Source organism: Perna viridis, chromosome 1, assembly GCF_037379345.1.
Source record: "Perna viridis isolate PV_CMFRI_1.1 ecotype Kerala chromosome 1, ASM3737934v1, whole genome shotgun sequence".
NCBI lineage: Eukaryota > Metazoa > Mollusca > Bivalvia > Mytilida > Mytilidae > Perna > Perna viridis.
In genome coordinates, this window is record NC_142445.1 from 66,129,741 (window position 1) to 66,149,208 (window position 19,468).

At 30.9% G+C, this 19,468-nt stretch overlaps 1 protein-coding gene across 3 annotated transcripts; it reads right to left on the minus strand.

Annotated features, from left to right (window-relative positions):
- Positions 1 to 508: 508 nt before the first annotated feature.
- LOC148629916 (solute carrier family 35 member E3-like) lies at positions 509 to 19,439 on the minus strand. 3 transcript variants are annotated; one of them, XM_088559719.1, is made up of 7 exons: positions 18,766 to 19,439; positions 18,339 to 18,500; positions 12,745 to 12,855; positions 12,031 to 12,192; positions 10,514 to 10,596; positions 5,539 to 5,651; positions 509 to 2,258 (listed from the first exon to the last, which is right to left on the minus strand). In XM_088559719.1, the coding sequence occupies exons 1-7, from the start codon at positions 19,153 to 19,155 to the stop codon at positions 2,176 to 2,178; spliced, it is 1,104 nt and encodes a 367-aa protein (XP_088415845.1). In that variant the 5' UTR covers positions 19,156 to 19,439; the 3' UTR covers positions 509 to 2,175. The 3 variants fall into 3 exon arrangements, with proteins under 3 accessions (XP_088415845.1, XP_088415853.1, XP_088415861.1); XM_088559727.1 differs by lacking the exon at positions 18,339 to 18,500 and having other exon boundaries at positions 18,766 to 19,437; XM_088559735.1 differs by lacking the exons at positions 18,339 to 18,500; positions 18,766 to 19,439 and adding an exon at positions 15,623 to 15,950.
- Between the last annotated feature and the right edge of the window lie 29 nt (positions 19,440 to 19,468).

A 19,468-nucleotide genomic window follows, 5' to 3' on the forward strand; every position in this document is an offset into this window, starting at 1 on the left:
TTCATCTGGAAATAACTTGCAATCTTTCACGGTACATACATTACATTCATTCTAAGTGATTGTTCATTGAATGTTGTTAAATGGACTGTAACCTTGCACATAAACAGAATACCATCCTTTTTAATATCTTAAGAAAACATTTCATCTTGCCCTATAGGACTCACAGTGATATTTTCTGTCTTTTTTGTATATATCTAATCATTCTGTAAATATCTTAACCTTATCAAAACACACAAAAGATTGAGTGACACATTTGTACATGGAAAATTTACAACACAACTACAGCAACTACAATATGGTTGGTAGTATGTATTACTTTGGACGATAATTGGTGGTAGTATTTTTTCATTCTTTCTACAGCCTCAAAAATTGCAATAGTTATACCACCAGGTAAAGTACTAGGGGAAGTGCAGTATATTTATCAAAACATAGATAAAGCAAGTGTTTCATTTCAACATATTTTACATAAACAGTATATACTTTTATCATTGAAAGTAACACAATCCCACAGTTCTGTGATTCTTTACTGAACAATATATATTATACAGATACATGTACACTGAATTGGTCATAATTTCAGAGGTACACTCAAACTTGACTATACTAAAGAGATAGTAACCATACATTTATTAATATGACTTGCAAGTTATTTGTTGTACAAATATGATAACTATGAACAATAAGCAGGAATTATTTTTAATTTTTCTTGGTAAATTCAAAGCATGGTCAAAAATGGTAGCATTGACTAGAAGGAATTGAAATTTGATAATTAATACAAATGTCATATGTATAAAGCTCTGATTTACAACTGAAACAAATCTAAGTTTTTGCATCATGGATTTATTTTGAACTGCCAATTTAATAGCAAACTGTATGTTATCCTTAAATACCTAAACAAATTATGAAAAAAAAATTCAGTTGAAACATGAACTGTCCTCCTTAAAACAGAAAAAAAGTCTACCATCACACTCAGGCGTAAGTTATTGTGTCAATTTCGTTTATGCACCAATAAAATAAATCCCAAATAAAACCACAATTTCAACCCACAGGTCCATTATTAGTTTAATAACATGTACATGCATATTAAGTATTCATGTCTTCTCTATTTTTTGTATAATGACTTTAATAGCAAAACATTGAAGGAATAACATAATTATCTTGCGTTACCCCCCTTTGACCAATAATTTCTTTTTAAATTTTTGCAAAAGCATAAACAATTATGGTAATTAAAAAAACCCTGCATATTGTAAGTACCAGTCCACAAAAAAAAATTCAGACACTATCAATGGCAAAGTGATTCATTGTGTAGAAAAACCCACCAAACAAATGATGATTTTTCAGTCTACATATACTATACATGCGAATAATCGTAATCATTTCTGCATTAAGATCTACACTTTAAAGAAAATCATACATTTATCTCACACTAAAATCAACCAAATCAAACCACAACAAGAATGATAACTCTTGCAACATGCAAATTTCATGTACAGTCTATTTTCTTTTTAGCTCAAACAGCAACAACCAAATGAAAAACTGAGACTGGTTGTGTGATCTATAACCGTTTCTAAACATAAAAATAAAACTGAATTTGGTGGATTTTTGATAAGGGTGAATCACCAGATGTCTGATTTTTACAAGGACTACAACTTAATGATTTTAATGATAAATGTAGTATAAATTAAGTATTACTTTCATCAAACTCATATTTACTAAACTTACTTAGAAAAATATTGTTGAGCAAATAACATGAAAGAAATGTTTACTGCTGGATGACAGTTCATGGTTTTCATGGTCTTCCATCAAACCATAAATAGTTGAACCATAACCAAATAAAAAAAAAAAATTCAACTAACAAATTTTAAATTCCAACAAACCAATAAAAAATGGCCAAATATCACATTTGTACAAAAAGGGACTTTATACAAAAATATGCTTAAATTAACTGCTTTAAAAGATTCAGTGAAAAGTAATATCAGTAAAATAGAGAAATATTGTACACGTATTAGGATTTCATTTCAAAATCTTCAATTGCACATACATGTACCTGACTAATATATGATATCTATTATTTAACATGTTGTCCACCATAATATGTCCAATATCAAAGCTATTATGTATTAACCACTATCTGTTCATTTTTGTTCCATACCCCAAAATAAAATTAATATTAATCTAGGATTTGCCATTGCTTGAAGCAACAGGCAAAGCAGCTTTTTTCTGTTCTTGAAGTTTTAAATGAGTGTAGATTATCACACCTGCAATGAAAAAGATAGGATTAAGTAGGTTAGAATAACAATAAATGTTTACCCAAATTTAAAAAAAAAAGATATGACATACTAATTATACTAATTACTAACAACAAAAAAACAATCTGATAATGACCTGAAGGCAACAGCCTTGAGTACAAATGGACAAGACAATTAGATAACATGTCTAAAAGAAAAGCACATATGATTAATCCAATAAATACTGTTAGATTACTGATGAAGGAGAAAAGGTAATGTACCGGTGAAAGGAGAGAGTTAGCTTACCAGTGATAGGAGAGAAGTAGCTTAGTGGTGACAGGAAAGAGTTGGCATACTGGTGATAGGAAAAAAGTAGCTTACTGGTGACTAAAGAAAAGTAGCTTACTGGTGATAGGAGAAAAGTACCTTATTGGTGACAGGAGAGAGTTAGCATACTGGTGATAGGAGAGAAATAGCTTACTGGTGATAGTAAAAAAGTAGTTACTGGTGACAGGAGAAAAACCTCACCACTTCATGTGGCACGGTATAAAAAGTGGTCACATAATTAAAACATGTTTGATGACTAAATGTATAAAATATTATGAAATAGGAAAGGACTGAAAAATTGGAATATCTTACCAATTAAAAGATGTGAAATACTTCAAATGGAAAATTCTTTTTAAAATAACATGTGATTATGAATAGTGAATATGTGAGTAGCTGGGGATGTATTGTTTTTTTATTGTATCACATAGAGATAGTAGGAATTTAACTAAAGATAAAATTCAAATAAAATTGTCTACATGAATTATAAGAAACCTTAATGATAAACTTTTAACATTAAATTTTCAACAAACCAGGACTGCAAGAATATATGCATAAAATGGGCATGTCTATGTGATGCAATGATGGTAATGCATCTGCACACCAAATATCATTGACTTAGCATGAGGGGTTCATGATGAAATGAACTTTTCAGAAAACTTAACATTGAACTTTAAATTTTCTAAGTCAACAGACCATGACTGCAAGGGTATATGTGTAAAATTGTCATGAATTTGTGATGAAATGATGGTAATGCATCAGTACACAAAATAACATTGACTTAGCATAAGGGGTTCATATTTAAATGAACTTGTCAAAAAACTTTGTTTTGTGGATGCCATCATCACTGCTGTCCCAAAAAAGCAAAACCTGTCTCGCCTTGAGCGACTTTCATCACAGGCAAGATAAAAAATAGAACATTTTTTGCTGCCTTAGGGTCAGAAACAAATTTTACTTCGACAACTTGCTTCTAAGCCTTTCAAACACTTGAATATTATAAATAGTCTTTTGATGATTCAAAAAGTTTTCCACCAAACTTTAAATTGTCTTTACATATATTGCAGTTCGAAATTTCATTACAGCACTGATCCATCTTTTAACTGGCTTATTAAGTACCAGTGCTTCAGACACAGCCTATGGTAGAAGTGATTCATTGTGTTGAATATAAAGCTACTCAGAGAGCAGCATGATACTACCGTAGTGGTTGAACCCTGAATAGTTGGGGAAAGTGTGGACACAATATTAGTTTTTGACACACTTAAGCATAAGGACTTACAATTAATTACTAACACATTAAATGGTTTGGACACTATAATTGCATATAATTTTAAATTAAATAAAAAATTTCACAATCAGACCAAAAATAAAAAAGATATTTTTTTTCAGATGTGGCCCCTTTGACCCTTTATAACTTGTGAATTCTGATTGAAAAAAGCAGGCAGGGATGTTTATGAGAAATCCAATAAGATTTTTTTTTAATTGGACTATAGACAAAATAGGTAGTCAATTTTTTCGGGTGTGGCCCTTTGACCCCTTATAACTTGAAAACCATTAGAGATATCTAAAATCAGATTATAAAATACAGGCTGCGATTTATATGCGGAATCCAATAAAATTAATTTTTTTCATATTCAAGCCAAAAATAAACTAGTCTAATTCAAAAGAAAAGAATAAATAAAATTGAAAAAACAAACAGACACACCTATTTTAACCCTTTTGGTGCCTTCATTTAAAACCTTCTTTTAGTGGTAAGTAAAAAAATATCAAAATCTCAGAACAATTGGTCAACCAAACTAAAATTATTGCATGGAAAGGAAGTGTCTCCAGATGACAACTGCACAATAAAATTATATGACCACAAATTTTTTGCGGTGGTATAAAAACCAACAGAACAAATGATGTTTTTCGGTCTCAATAACCTATAGTTTTTGTAGCAATTGTGCTTTCTGTGCTTTTTTTTTGGAAAACTTTAGATTCATCTCCCACTGAAATCCAACCAAATCAAGAACAATAACTCTTGTAAAATGCCAATCTCAACAGTGCAACAACTAAATGGTTATATAGTGATTTCCAGGGGTTGTTGACATGCATTAATCACCTCCAGTTGGATTTCTATAAAGACCAGTACTCAGTTACATTGAAAGTCAGTTAAATGTAAGCAGACTTCGTGGTGCCATAGTTATCAAATTTCAAAAGGACAGTATTGTAGGACCTAGGTACAGTGGAAATGAGGATAGAACTTCAGGATTTCCTCCTGTAGTACAGTCATTCCTGTATTTTTTATCAGCTTAGCTTAAATACACATTTGAAAAGTAACATAAATGAGAAATGCACCTTATATTAGTTGATGAATATGATTTAAACAACTTGGATAAAAACAAAATATATGATTAGGAAACTCAAGGTTAGTATTGCAATGATTTTTATCATTGCAAAAAAATGTAACTACATGTACAATGTAACTTAAAATCTAAATAATAAAGTCTCACATGATGGAACTTCTAAAATTACAGATGTAGAATTTTTCTCAAACTTGCAAAAATTAAAATTGCATTTTCGACACAAATTAAAAAAAAATTTACAATGATAAATGGACACAATAATTTCAAATTAGCTTAGATTAGATAGATTAATTGATTATGATAGTTATTTATAATAATTCAGGACGATAACAATGGACCAATCAAACAGACCCTGCTTTGTACAAGTCCAATGCACTGAGCTAGAATTTTATTGTGCTAGCTAACAGAAGCAACAATCTCTCACTTCAATCGGACACATTATTCTAACTCCTAATCATCACCCTATGTATTTAAATACCATGCACTTGGCAGAGAAGCAGTAACTACAAATGTTGAAGTCTTTGAAGTGACTCAAAGGACTGAACCCATGACCTTTTGTACTCGAGTAAAGCATGCTACCCTTAGATCTCAAAAGTGGTTGCTTACATATTTTCTTTCCACATACGAATTAATAGAGCACTTACCTGATAAAGTCAATATAATTCCTATTAATTGTAGATAGGAAATAGGATCTCGGAAAATGATGTATCCCATAATTACTGTTAAACAAAACTTCATATGTCCTACCATGTTATATCTGAATAATACAGTCAAGGGTATGCCAACTGTCTATCATTTTAACATTGTACTTTTGTATAAACTTTTTAGATTATTACTAATTAATCTGCTATGTAAGACAAAAAACCAACAGTTTCAATATAGAAAATAGACATATACCTTCATAAATTTACAAGCGTAACAGTTAATAAAATGCTCCACTGGACACTACTGATTTGATTGCAGAGGTCCTGATGAGTTGGGACAAGTATAAACAAAATATGATATAGCTCTAAATTGTGAAGCTTGAAAGAAGGCACAGAACTTTAAGGAATACTTTGTATTTTTTATCTATATATTCCCCTAAACCTTCCCAAATATGACCATGAATGAACATACAAAACTGTTAAATTTCGTAATAATTATACACAAATTATTGTTTTTGGCCCTTGCCAGCACCTAATTTCTAAACAGTGTAAGAAATAACCACTAAAAAGCAATCCCAACAGAACCATTATGGAATAAATAGAATGTTTTCTGACAGTATCACAGAGAACCATATTATGTAGACCAATTCTATGAAATGTTTTTAATTCCATTCCTGTCCCTAATTCTATAACTGATTGGTTCTTCATTATCTTGTTTTTCATGGTTAAGGACCTTGTAAAAGTTATCAAGATCCAACAACTAATATTCAAGTTTAAAGCATTAACATCATGTATCTAAGGAGGATGACAATGCCATACCATATAAAAACTGCTGATACAAGGGCTTCATTCATATTTTTCTAGATTATTTGTAAATTATGTAAACAAACATGTGAAGCCAGATATTCATGCCTAGAAAATATGGAGTTAAGCTTACAACATAAAACCTCTATACACCAAGAATCATATGGTTCAAATATAAACTACAATGTAAATCATCAAATAGGAAGATGATAAAGATAGATTCTACAACCAAATCCCATATGGCACACATGTATAAAGTATAATATAAATCAAAGTACTCATGTACAGAATCAATTTTTATTGATTGTTTGAAACTTTAAGCCTTAAATAATAGTCCAATTGCAAAAAAAAGGGATAAAGGGAAAGTATAGAGATCAAATCCAAATGTATCTAAAACAAGCTTATTGTTGGTAATAGTAAATATTGAACTCTTTTGATTTATTTTAAATTCACCATCCTGATTTCAAAGGATATTACAAAAACCAGAAACCAAATGCAAGATGCATCATAGCAGTCTGCCAATTTGCATAATATTCAGATTCGATGTCAGTTTATATGGAACACTTAGTTGAAAACAAAACTGTCCAACATACTGCATAATTAAACTACAAACTACTAATTGGCCTCTCTCAGTTTCTAAATTTTCAAGTTGAAATTCAATTTATTGTCCTCAAGGTCGAAATTGTCTGTTAAATTCTTCAAACTTAAGCAAGAATCACATAGACACATGTCCCTCTAAACCAGCTACATTCTTCAGTTGATAAGTTATATAGCTCAAGTGCTACAATTATCACATAGACACCTATGTGCCATTTTAAGCGCTTAGTTCCTGGGCGCCTAGTTCCTGACACATGAACATGAACATAAATGCGAAAGTCTTAGAATATAATTTCAACAACGATGTCTGGTGCAGAAAACACTAGCCATACACAAGGCCCTGAAGCACCTACGGCTCTATTATAAAAACACATGGCCAAATAGCCAAATAGAGTGATCACTAGTATTACAAAAAGCAATATCACCAGACCACAGACTGTCCCCATTCATGTGAAATGCATCATTTAAATCCCTATTCCATCATCTATGAGCAAAGTTTCATTTTTATTTGTCATCTCCGGGCTTCCGATGTCACGAGGGGGTAACCATAATAAAAATACACAATACAGTGGGTGATATATCTGATGTAGTGTGTTGAAGTAATGTCATCTGAGTGAAAATTATGAAAATAGTCCAAACTATGTTCTAAGTTTGTATACATGATGGGATTATTAAAGAAAGAATTTTTTGTGTGTGAAAAGGTTGATATAAAGATGATCAATGACTTAACTATAATATACAATGATAATTGATTATGAAAATCTCACTTAATCACATCTGGAAGGTAAAAGGGAGCTCTCTTCTACATATATATATGTACAATTGACCAAAGTAAATGGCTTAAAGCATTTTGGAGTTATTGTACAAAGTGTTGATAATGGATGGACATATGGACCGCCTTATACCATATGTCCTTTCAAAACTGGTGGCATATAAAAAGAAAAAAAAAAAAGAAAAAAAAAGAAAAAAAAAAAGACATTTAGCCTAAGTATCATCAAAATTCCTGAAAACATTTTTGACTTATTCAGTAAATAGGAAACCACCCAATTTTGATAGAAATAAAATTCCATATTCAACCTAAATTATTGAAAAAAACAGAAATTGATAAAAATCCAAAGGGAACTTATATAGAATGGTTCACCAATCTCATTAGTGATGTCATATCCACTAATTTGCATATCATTAAGTGTCAAATTGGTTGGCAAATAAGCAACTAAATAAACAATTGACAATTTCATGATCAGAATCCCAATTTTCTAAACTTTATAACTTTGTTATTTTATATCCAATTTTGGTTCTGTAAAATGTTTCTTTAGATAAAACAATTCATATTTCGTAAGTGATTTTATAACTCTTTTACCTAAAAAATAAATCTGTAATGCTATTTATATGTTAACCTTTATTTTCATACAAAATTTTCATTATAATTTTATACTCATATAGTCTAATTACTTAATATTTATTTAAAAACTCCATGGATAAAAAGAGATTTATTCACAGATTAGGGAACCAAAAGAATTTTTCAATTATCTTAAAAATAAAAAAAGTTATAATGATTTAATGTTGAAGCCCCATGCCACTCAATGGATTTTTTGCCAACCAAACCAAATCACAGGTAAGTGATAACATCATAATGATCTCTCCTACAGAAATAAACAATTAACCCAAAATTCAGGAAAATAACAACAAATGATTTTTTCACCAAAAATTATAAAATCCTTCTGTTTTCAATAAAGTCTTATAGCTCAAATTGTAAATAGGAAAATTATAAGAATCAGAAGGGATGGTTCAGTCAGTGAAAAAAAAAAAAACATCCATCGAAGTTTTATGTAATTTGGTAGAAAAGTTACTGTGTGAACAAGATGGAAAGACTGAAGGATAGTCAGATAGACAAGGATATACATGTATAACAAAAAGCTCTCAAGAGCATGAATTGCTCACCTGGTTTAACAGCTTTAAATAGTTGAATACTTGAAAAACCTAAATATGGTCAATATGTTCGACCAATTTTGCACAGATGATATTTGTCATGATACTGAACATATAAACTTTAATCATGATTCTACTTATGTTAACTGAATAACATGTTAAAAGTGCAAAAGTCATTAAAAAATGCAATCAACATATTTTTCCTAAATTTGCACCAATCATAAATCTTAACATACTTCTACATATATATATTTTAGATTTACATTAATTATCAAGCTGCTATAGTTTTGTTAACAACAGGCAAAAACAGGGAAATGGTCAAAATGACACTTTCAAGGGCTATAACTACTAGAAGAGTTAGCAGATTTTTCTTCAATTATCACCAATAATAGATTTTGAAATACTGAACATTCGATCAATTAACAGTAATTATCTATCTGCAATAGTTTTCTAAATAATAGGCAAAAACTGATAAAAACTTAAAAATGACACCTTAAAGAGCCATAAAAATGTAAAATTAGCAAAAAGGGCAATAACTGAAAAATTAGTACATTTTTTTTGTAAATCAATAATCTAGAAATTTTCATGCCAGATAAATCTCTTTGAGTCAAAGACCCTAAGATGCCTCAGGTTTCATCTATCTGTTATGGTTTTTGAGATATAAACAAAAATATAAGGTAATAATTCTAATCATGAGATTCTTCATGCTTATAGCCGTTTTTGATTGGTCGAGGACATCTTTGCCAGAAAGTTCATACTTGCATGAACTTCACCAGAGTGTTCATACATGCACGAACACCAGTCAACCTGAAACCAATATGGTGGCCATGTAGTTCGAAAGAGAGTGGCAATGAACTAAACTGCATAATATAGCCATAAGAATAGTTTATTACATCACCATTGATTTTACCGGTCAAGTTTGTTTACAGAGAGTAATTTTCAGCTCGGGGAAAGAAACAGTTACTTATAAATTCTTAAAATCTAACTACAAGTAAATTTGCCCCAAAATTAAATTGTTCCCGAACTAGATTTTATAAATTCATATACTGTTCAACACATTTCAATGAAATTTTTGATCGTTCATGCATGTATGAACGGATCTCTCAACTCCCAAACATTACATGAACGGCCTTTGGCCGTTCATTGAGATTGGGAGCTCCGAGGTCAGTTCATACATGCATGAAGGACCGAAAATAGCTGTTTAATCCTATAATACCCCTATGTTCTCTTTTTAGTAACAGCCATCATGTTTTAGGCAAGGGGCCATGACAGACTAAGTTCACTGGTTTGAGAGAAGAAAATTTTTAAAGAAACGTTAATGATGACAGATGTCAAGTGGCGAGAAAAGCACAGATGGTCTTTTAGGCCAGGGGAGCTAAAAAAACAGGTGAATGACAAATCCTTCCAAAAAGTTAAAATTCTTTGTGAAATTTAACATTGATTATACAAGTCGACAGACAGACGGGCAAACTGTAGTATAACAATCATTTAAAAAAAGCTTTAAAAAAATAGGATTCAAAATTGGTTTTACTCGGATCTATCCTGTTAAGGGTTTTGAAATAAAATTAATATTACTAAACACATGATAAATAGGATTTGGTATTTTGTACATGTGTAGCTCAGATATGTTCATACAAAAGGATACGTAACTGGAGATGTATTGCCTATAACCCAAAATATAGATAAATTAACTAGGAAAGCCACTAGTCCTGACAATAAAACCAATCCCTGCAAAATATAAAGAAAACTCAAAGGTTAATAAACATATGCCACATTTATACACAGTTAAATTAATCAATTATCATATTTTCTGGATGTACTTTTCCCATGTCCCATTCCCAAATCATTTTTATAGACAAGAAAAGATAAGGATTTTATTTCCATGGAAATGTATTCAATGTTTTAAGCGGAGAATGAGCTGCCATCTCTTACTTATCCTGTTTGTTCTTGCTAAGCTTTCTCCTTAAAACACAGCTCTACAGCATTGTGGTATTTGTAATATTTATAAGACTTATATTTCTGTACATGTAACTTATTGTCACATTTTAATAAATTATGAGATAAAACATTAAAAGATGAAATTATTCAGTTTTATTTTTTTTTTGTCAATCCAAAGAATAGCGAAACAAAAGTACTGGTACACCAAGAAACACTTGTACAACATGACAGTACTTGCAATATTTATATAATTATTATTTTTAATTAATTATGAGATGACCCACTGTGTAAGATGAAATGGTTAAGTTTTATTTCTTACTATTCCAAAGAACAACAAAGTACATCTTGTAAAATGAAAAAAAAAGAATTACCTCGCAATACAATGTATTACAAAACTGGTCCATAGAGTCCTATAGAAGTTGTAAGACAAGACAGAAATTCCATGATAATATGAACTGATATCTTATTTGCAGATCAATTACGCAATTCAACAGTTTTCAAAGTAAACTTCTCGAAATAAAACCCCAAAGCTTTATATTTATCACATTTTTCTTTAAACTCCACAATTTGGAGAAAATTCACAGGCCTAAAACAAGTTTTAATGGCCAGACTTGTGGTTAATTTCAAAAGACTAATTCAATAAAATTTCATCCACTTTAGAAAAGCACAAATACCCAAAAGTTCTGATCATTTTTACATGATATGGATCAATTTATCCTTGAAAATAAGTATGTTTATGCAAACTTCCCTTCTTGGTATAAATGGTGTCTCACAAATTAAGTTCTAGATCTGTTGCATCAGACTCCTGTTAATAGTCTTTTTTAATAGCTTTATAGGAGTTATAAAATTGTTGACAAGAGAAAACTGTTTGCAGAACTTTAAATTATATCTTTCAAATTTCTATATACTTTTTTAAAGAGTGTTTATCACCAATATTATAGAGTGTCGACTATCATCATATCTAACTGTTACCTTCTGACACAATTTTTAAAATGTTTACTGGCATATCAAAAAGAACAAGATGTTGCATGCTAGGTCATGCTAAGAATATCCTCAGCCTTTCCCAGTCACAGCTGGAGACACATTACAAGTCATCATGCAGAAACAATATACCATATATCTAAGCATTTCCTGCTATAGAAGCTGAGAAATCTGTTATAAAAATTTATATTATGCAGTACCTAAGAAGTAGGTGAATTTACCGCCCAAAGGACAGTGACTTACTATAACAGACAAAGGCCATTCTCCAACAGCTCCATGATAACTATATATATCTGTTTCTACAAATGGTATTACTAAAAACAACAGAGCTGATGACAATGGTGCCTGGTAATATAATAACTGCATGGAGTTCACTTGGAATTCATGTTGCTTCTCACCAACCCACTGGAAAAAAGGGAAAAAAAATTTTCATTATAACACAAAAAAATTGACAAACTTCTTATGATTTCAGCACATAAATTTAAAATTGCACACAGTTTTTAGTGCTTTATTTTCTTTTCGAGTATGTCCTTTCATTTTTCAGTACAATTAAGCAATTTCTAGTGCAGGTTTGAAATTCTAGTAGGGAATAAATATTTTGAGTGTATAATTTGAAATTTGAGTGCAGAATAGACATTTTGAGTGTTATTTTACATCACATTTCATTACCATACTTTTGATGTGAACAGTGTGCCATACAAATGTTCACATACATTAGAAATTGAGATAGTTGTAACAAAATTTGAAAGACACTAAGAAGGTGGAACAAGGTGCTTCCAATATACAATGTACCACCCACTTGTTTAAAGTGGGTGTTTAATTACGAAAACACACTATATATATAATGTACATCAATGATTAAAAAATGGATATTTCATCAAAGCCTTTTTCTTCTGTTCATTATGATATATGAACATGTACATGCTTGAAGAATATATAGAAACTTCAAGAACTTACCACTTGATAGAGAGATGTGACAAATACACCAATAGTCGCATATACAATGCCGAACATGTTAAACTTCACATCATAATAAGAATTCAAAAATACACCAACTGCTATAGGGATCTGAAAATATATAAATACATGATAAAATACCTGTAATTAAAGTTAAACAATGTACATGTGCATGCATATTTTTTTTTAGGAAATATCCCTCACAGATTGGGTATGTGACAATAAGTGATCTAATATTCTACAATTTGGATAGTAGAAGTCATTCACTTTTTACACCATGAAAAGTACAAATAAATGTTTCTACTACATACATGTACATGCATTACAATCAGTACAACACATGTAAAGTAAAATAAGTGTACATGTATTAGATATCAGGGTATTGTTGGAAGTGGGGGATGATATTAGAGAGAGCATGGTCTGAATGGAGTTTTTATAAACTTTGTTCTGAACATTATCTTTGTACCTTTGTCCATGGTGAAGTAATATCAAAATTCTATCAATTCTACTTGATTAGTTCTATGTTTGTATGATACATGTATAAAGCGTATGTTTCACTGAAAATCCAACACTGGAAAATATGAATGAATAAATTAGTTCACTGACAAAGTTTACTAAGAATGTACATCTGACAAATGCTTACTGATAATGGTAAATCAACTTTATATAAATCTGACAAAATATTGTCAACTTGTCCAATATTGTGTCCAGAGGTGGATCCAGGGATTCTCAAAAGAGAGGACCCCTGACTAAGAGGAGGCTGGCTCTGATATGGCTCAGTGATTTCCTATATAATCAACTTAATTTTTCAACCTAAGGAGGGAGTAGCCCCTTGGGTCCTCCTACCAGTATGCCCAACTACTTGGCTGACAAACCCTGAATAGAAAGACAAGAACAAAACAATTTTTCAAAGTATTTACCCTCGGGTTTCAGAATTTTACCACATTTTCAGTAACAACATGCAAAATGAAAAATATTAATATTAATTTGTAGTTTCAATTTTATATGATAGACAACAGATGTATCCTTAAATTTCTAAAAATCACTATATGAAGAAAGTATAAATTCAGGAATTATTGACCGTACATGTACATGTATGTACATTCTATGGTAATTTCAGTTATTGTGGTTACATTTTCAACTGCATTGTACAAAAATTCAAACATGTAGTCATTTTGCACGAGGAAAGTACATGTATTTACATGTAACACTTGAAATTTTTCCATACTTTATTATTCTGGCAAAAAATACTAGTATTGTTCACAGATCTGACATTGACTTAAAGTATCCTGTCCAGTATCTACTATAAACCTGTCAATGCAAAGTTTATTTTTTCTGGCAAATATATAGTTAATCTGATAATGAATATGTTAAACCATTAAGTGTGTACATGAAGTAAAGTATGAAACACACAGATGAAACCTGCTTATTATTTATTTTTTTTTATTTTCCTGGCTCAGGAGTATTCCTTTTAAGGTCAGAGCCCAAGAGTTTTTATAATATTTGTGATATTACAGAAGATAGTGCATGCCTGCATGTTACAACATAGCATTGTCAGCTTAAGGTAGGTATTACATATTAAATGAAGCACTCTTTTCAGTCATCTTGAAAAAGACATGCAGACATAATTTATTTTCAAATAAATAATAGTGTTTAAATATTGTAAAAACAAATATATTGTAATTATTTTAAATGAGTTTTTGCCATTAAAGTTTACATGTTTAAACTATTAACACCTATTGAACAAAGCCTCTTTCCAGTGGAGATAATTAGCAGAAAAATTCTCTCAAACGGGAAATTATTGATGGAGAAAAATGCAATGAGAATTTTAGTTTTTCATAATTTAGCAAGAAATAATAGTTCAGTGACCCCCAATTATCTTTTTGAAATACAAAAGAATGTCAGTTAAATGTTCTTAATAAAAAAATCATGTGAAATTCTTTACACCAGTTTTTTTTATAGTTAGTGAAATACATGTAGTGAAAATTCCCCACAGAATCAATATAAAATGTTTATATAAAGACTGAGATATAAAATCTCTTCTGGTTTAACTTGTTAGTTTATTATTATCATTTACATTTTTCATAAATGAACAAGTACTAATTGCAAAAATAAAACATTAAATTTTCATATAATACATGTGTATTGATACAATAGGGAAAAAAGAATGCTCTAATCTTAAATTTTCATTAAATCAAAATATCTGATTACTGTGAAAGTACTATTTTTCGTTGGTACCAGTTTGGCCTATCCATGAAAACTAAAGTTTGGTTCTCTACGAAAAGGAGAATCCCAGTGACCCTCAAAACCATGAATTCAAGGATCCATGAACTTGTGTTTCTATCCTAATCCACGAAAATTGGTATCCATGAATTAAAGTACTTTCACAGTAATCTCCATTTTTTTCATATAAAAATACATATATTGATGCCTGTATTGTGGTAATTGCTGTACATTTACCTCTTCAGCCATTGTTTTTAGACTTTGGCATATTTGAATTATATCGCTACTGATGCTTCAGTATTTTTTCCTGGCATCACAGTACAAATGTAAATGAAATAATACCAATTATTTGCATTTTTGGATATTCATATACATGAATGTGTATAAGAAGCTTTTAGAATATCTGTTAGAATTTCTAAAATTCTATTGAAGTCAAATTTTTGCTTAGAAAAAAAAGAACTCAAAATATTGAAACGCTACTAATACATTTCAGTCTGAATTCAATATCATGTAAAAGATACATTCAAAATTTTCAAACAGCCTAAATACATGTAAAAGACACATTACATGCAGTGTGAGAAACCATTTTTTCCCCAACTTGCCATTCTGGCTAGTGGAATATTGATCTTGCTAGCCAAATATAAATTCAACTAACCAGATTTTTTGGGTATTTTTTCTGTACTATCATCTGTTTTCTCTTGGATTTGACTATCTTCTGCTTTTCCTTTTTCTTTCTTCAACTATCTTTTCATTTGGTTTTAAATTTATCAAGAACTTTTCCATTTTTCGAATATTCCCTCCCATTTAAGTTTTTCATGTACTTTACAGTAACAAAATAAATACTCCATTTCTGAACTCATATTTTAAAAATAAAATTATATTTCAACAGAATCATCTTTATGAAACTAGAAAAGCATTTGCTTCTTGTTCGTTTTTATTTTGACAATAAACAACTAATTTGCAAGGTAGCAAATCTTAAATTACCAAGATAATTTGTTTGAATACTAAAACGAGATCAGAACGGTCGCTTAGGTTTTGGCATATCCCGTTTACCGGAAATTAAAATGGCAGATCGTAAACAATGCTTCAGGTACAAGGACACAATTAATTTCGTAGTGCATTTCAACAGACCCATCTTGGTATATAAAAAAAAAATCCTTCGCCTCAAACTCAATAAAACTTCACGAATATGGAAACATGTATAAAAGCAGATTTCTATAAGAGTGCCAGAAAAATTCACCATCATTTTTTTATTTTTAGCAACTTTGCTCTGAGACCCCGTAGACATGAAAAGTGACTACTGCCAAATGTCCTAAATTTTGACCTTCTTTCATAGGACCAAAGCACAACTTCCATATAAAATTACAGAATGAAAAAAAATCCCTTGTAAATTTGATCCTTGCCCTACATTTCTGCAGTAAATACTAAGCAATAAAGTTTATGGCAGCAAAGAAAAAAAATCAGGAAGAAACACACTAAAAAAAAAAGAACTATATTCGTATACAACGAAAAGTCAAGGGGAATTAATTGTGAGCTCGTACTTATTAGATCAGCTTATTTTGAAACAAATAAAGGCTTCTTCTGTGGAAAGCTTATTCATTTCTGAGTCTAACTGCAAAGTTTTACAGAAATTCGTTGAAAAATAAATGATTTATGGCAAATTTTATATCAATGGTATATGTCGCGACTTCAACTTTTTGCAGATTGGGTGAAGAAGTGTCCTCTAAATAGCCTCTATTCAAATATTTGACAGATTTTCCCATTTATTTTCTTTATTTCCATTACATTGCATGTCCCTGAAGTAGAAAACACCAGCTAGTCTGGTTTCCATCTGATTTAAGACAGAAATATGTGTTTTATGACATGACACTGCAGTATTAGAGCATTTTCACCTAGTGCAGGGGTACTTACATGAAAACTTATTTTTAGAATGAATCAACCCTAACTTACTTCCAAAGTGCTCTAGACACATTAAATGTACTTTAAAAACAACCGGAGTCAGTGTTTTAGAGTAAACTATCAGATGGGGTAATTAAGATCAAGCTAGGACCAGGGTTGTAAAACTGCGGATTTTGGTAAATATGCCATTTTCACTAAGATTGTCACCCCTACAGCTACAAAATAGTGAAGATATTTTAAAATGCATGTTTTGATGCTTATGTGGTACATATGAACTCAACTGGATGTTTCTTTTTCATATCAAGTCAGATTTTTTCTGCTTTGAGGCTTTTTAGTGTATGACCGGCTCCAAAATAAGTGTTTTTGGTAAACTCAGTAGGGGTTTAAGTGGCACATGTATTCAAAATATATGTGAAAGAATGAGAAATCATGGTTGTTTTTACATTTTTAAGACATTTCTCTCTCATAATCCAGAATTTCATACCAATGCAGTGCAAGGGAGTATTCCAAGAGGTTGAGACAATTGACTAACACTGTAATTTTGCCAAATGACCTTTGCCGCAGGTTAAAAGCAGATTCTAAATTTAAAAATTTTTACCTTTACCCTGTCCACTGCTTATGAAGTGTTTATTTGCTGTTATTGTGACACTGTGTGTGCAATAAACTCAAAATGAGACAATATTTAGCTCATTTGCCTAATTTTACCTTGATGCCATAAGCAATTATGAGTTTTACATTGAAAATCCCATAGAAACCCATTTTTTGGCTAAAATGAAAAAAAATGAAAAAAGAAATAGGGTTTTTTGCCACATTTCATGTTCATTCCATAAATTCTGAGAAATAACCCCCCAAAACACATGAAAATAGCATGATTTACAAAAATGTGACCTCTCTTATATGTACAAGAACACAATTAATTTCGTAGTGCATTTCAACAGACCCATCTTGGTATATAAAAAAAAATCCATCGCCTCAAACTCAATAAAACTTCACGAATATGGAAACATGTATAAAAGCAGATTTCTATAAGAGTGCCAGAAAAATTCACCATCATTTTTTATTTTTAGCAACTTAGCTCCGGAGACCCCGTAGACATGAAGTGACCACTGCCAAATGTCTTAAATTTTGACCTTCTTTCATAGGACCAAATCACAACTTCCACATAAAATTACAGAATGAAAAAAAATCCCTTGTAAATTTGATCCTTGCCCTACATTTCTGCAGTAAATACTAAGCAATAAAGTTTATGGCAGCAAAGAAAAAAAATCAGGAAGAAATACAATAAAAAAAAGAGAACTATATTCGTATACAACGAAAAGTCAAGGGGAATTAATTGTGAGCTCGTACCTTCACAAGTCAATAAAATTGTGCATATTATGCCAAAATTCACTTGATATATCCAAGCTAAACTTCTTAAAATGTAGGGAGCATATTTTTAATGTATGATGTTGAGGGATGTTTTATTAAATAACCTGTTGGCTGGTTAACTTTCCTTGGAACTTGCCAATCAAATGACGGTCGCCAAACTGACGAGTGTAAGCATATGAGAACTTGCCAAAATTCACATCTACTCGTATTTGGTGAGCTGGTGATCGGTGGTTTCCTACACTGTACATGTAAAATTGTTTCCCAGCCTGAATGCATGTAAAAAATACAGTACATGTATAATTGTTTACCAGTCTGAATGCATGTAAAAGATACTGAACACTTAAAATTGTTTACCAGCCTGAATCACGCATGTATAGATACAGTACAATGTACATGTAAAAATCATTACCAGACTGAATGCATGTAAAAGATGCAGTACATCTGAAATTCTTTACCAGTCTGAATGCATATAAAAGATACAGTATACGTAAAATTCTTTACCAGCCTGAATGCATGTAAAAAAATCTTTACCATTGTCATTTTGATGGAGGAAGTAAAACTCTTCTGGTAAAACTGTGTCTGAATTATCATAATACAAGGCATTGTCATAGTTTTGATGATCTGGTAGGTGCCGACAGTGTTCGTTCCAAGTGACAAATTTGTAAACACCACAAATCCACAGAAAGTTATAGACAATGGAAGCATCTGCATTAATGTCAAACTGGCAGGTTTAAAGAGTTTAAAGATTCTACAAACCAGCAGCCCGAGAGATGTCATCAAGAAATGTATGCATGTCAATGTTATATTTGGAAACTTGAAATGAACATAGATCCACTTGTTGATTAAAATGATTGTTATGGAGCTAGCCACATTCATAATCAAGCCAAAAGCTATCTTCAGATTGGATGCCTTGCTTTCCATCTCAAAAAGCTTTAGAGTTGGTTGAAATTATTTTTAATGGTTGCACATGAAACAATCTGTTACAGATCACCTCCAATGTGCTTGGATCAGCTTGAATATCATTCACAACTCCCCCTATGTCAATTTAATACAAATGAACAGTGATGGTAGTAAAAACCATGTTCTTCCCAACAAACACAAACACTAAATAAAATTGGAATACTGTATGGTTACACAACTTTACTCAAAAAACATGTTGTTACTGACACAAACAGGAAGTCAAACAGCTCATCCATGTAAAAATTCTATAAATAAAGTGCCTGAAGGGAGACAA

Bases quoted from the DNA above. Each gene is read 5' to 3' on its own strand.
- LOC148629916 (XM_088559719.1), bottom strand. From the start codon at position 19,155: ATGGAAAGCAAGGCATCCAATCTGAAGATAGCTTTTGGCTTGATTATG. The intron at 12,856-18,338 runs GTTATTTAATAA...ATATATTTTCAG, and splicing joins GAAAGTTAACCAGCCAACAG to ATCCCTATAGCAGTTGGTGT. The intron at 10,597-12,030 runs GTAAGTCACTGT...TATATTTTGCAG, and splicing joins AATGGCCTTTGTCTGTTATA to GGATTGGTTTTATTGTCAGG.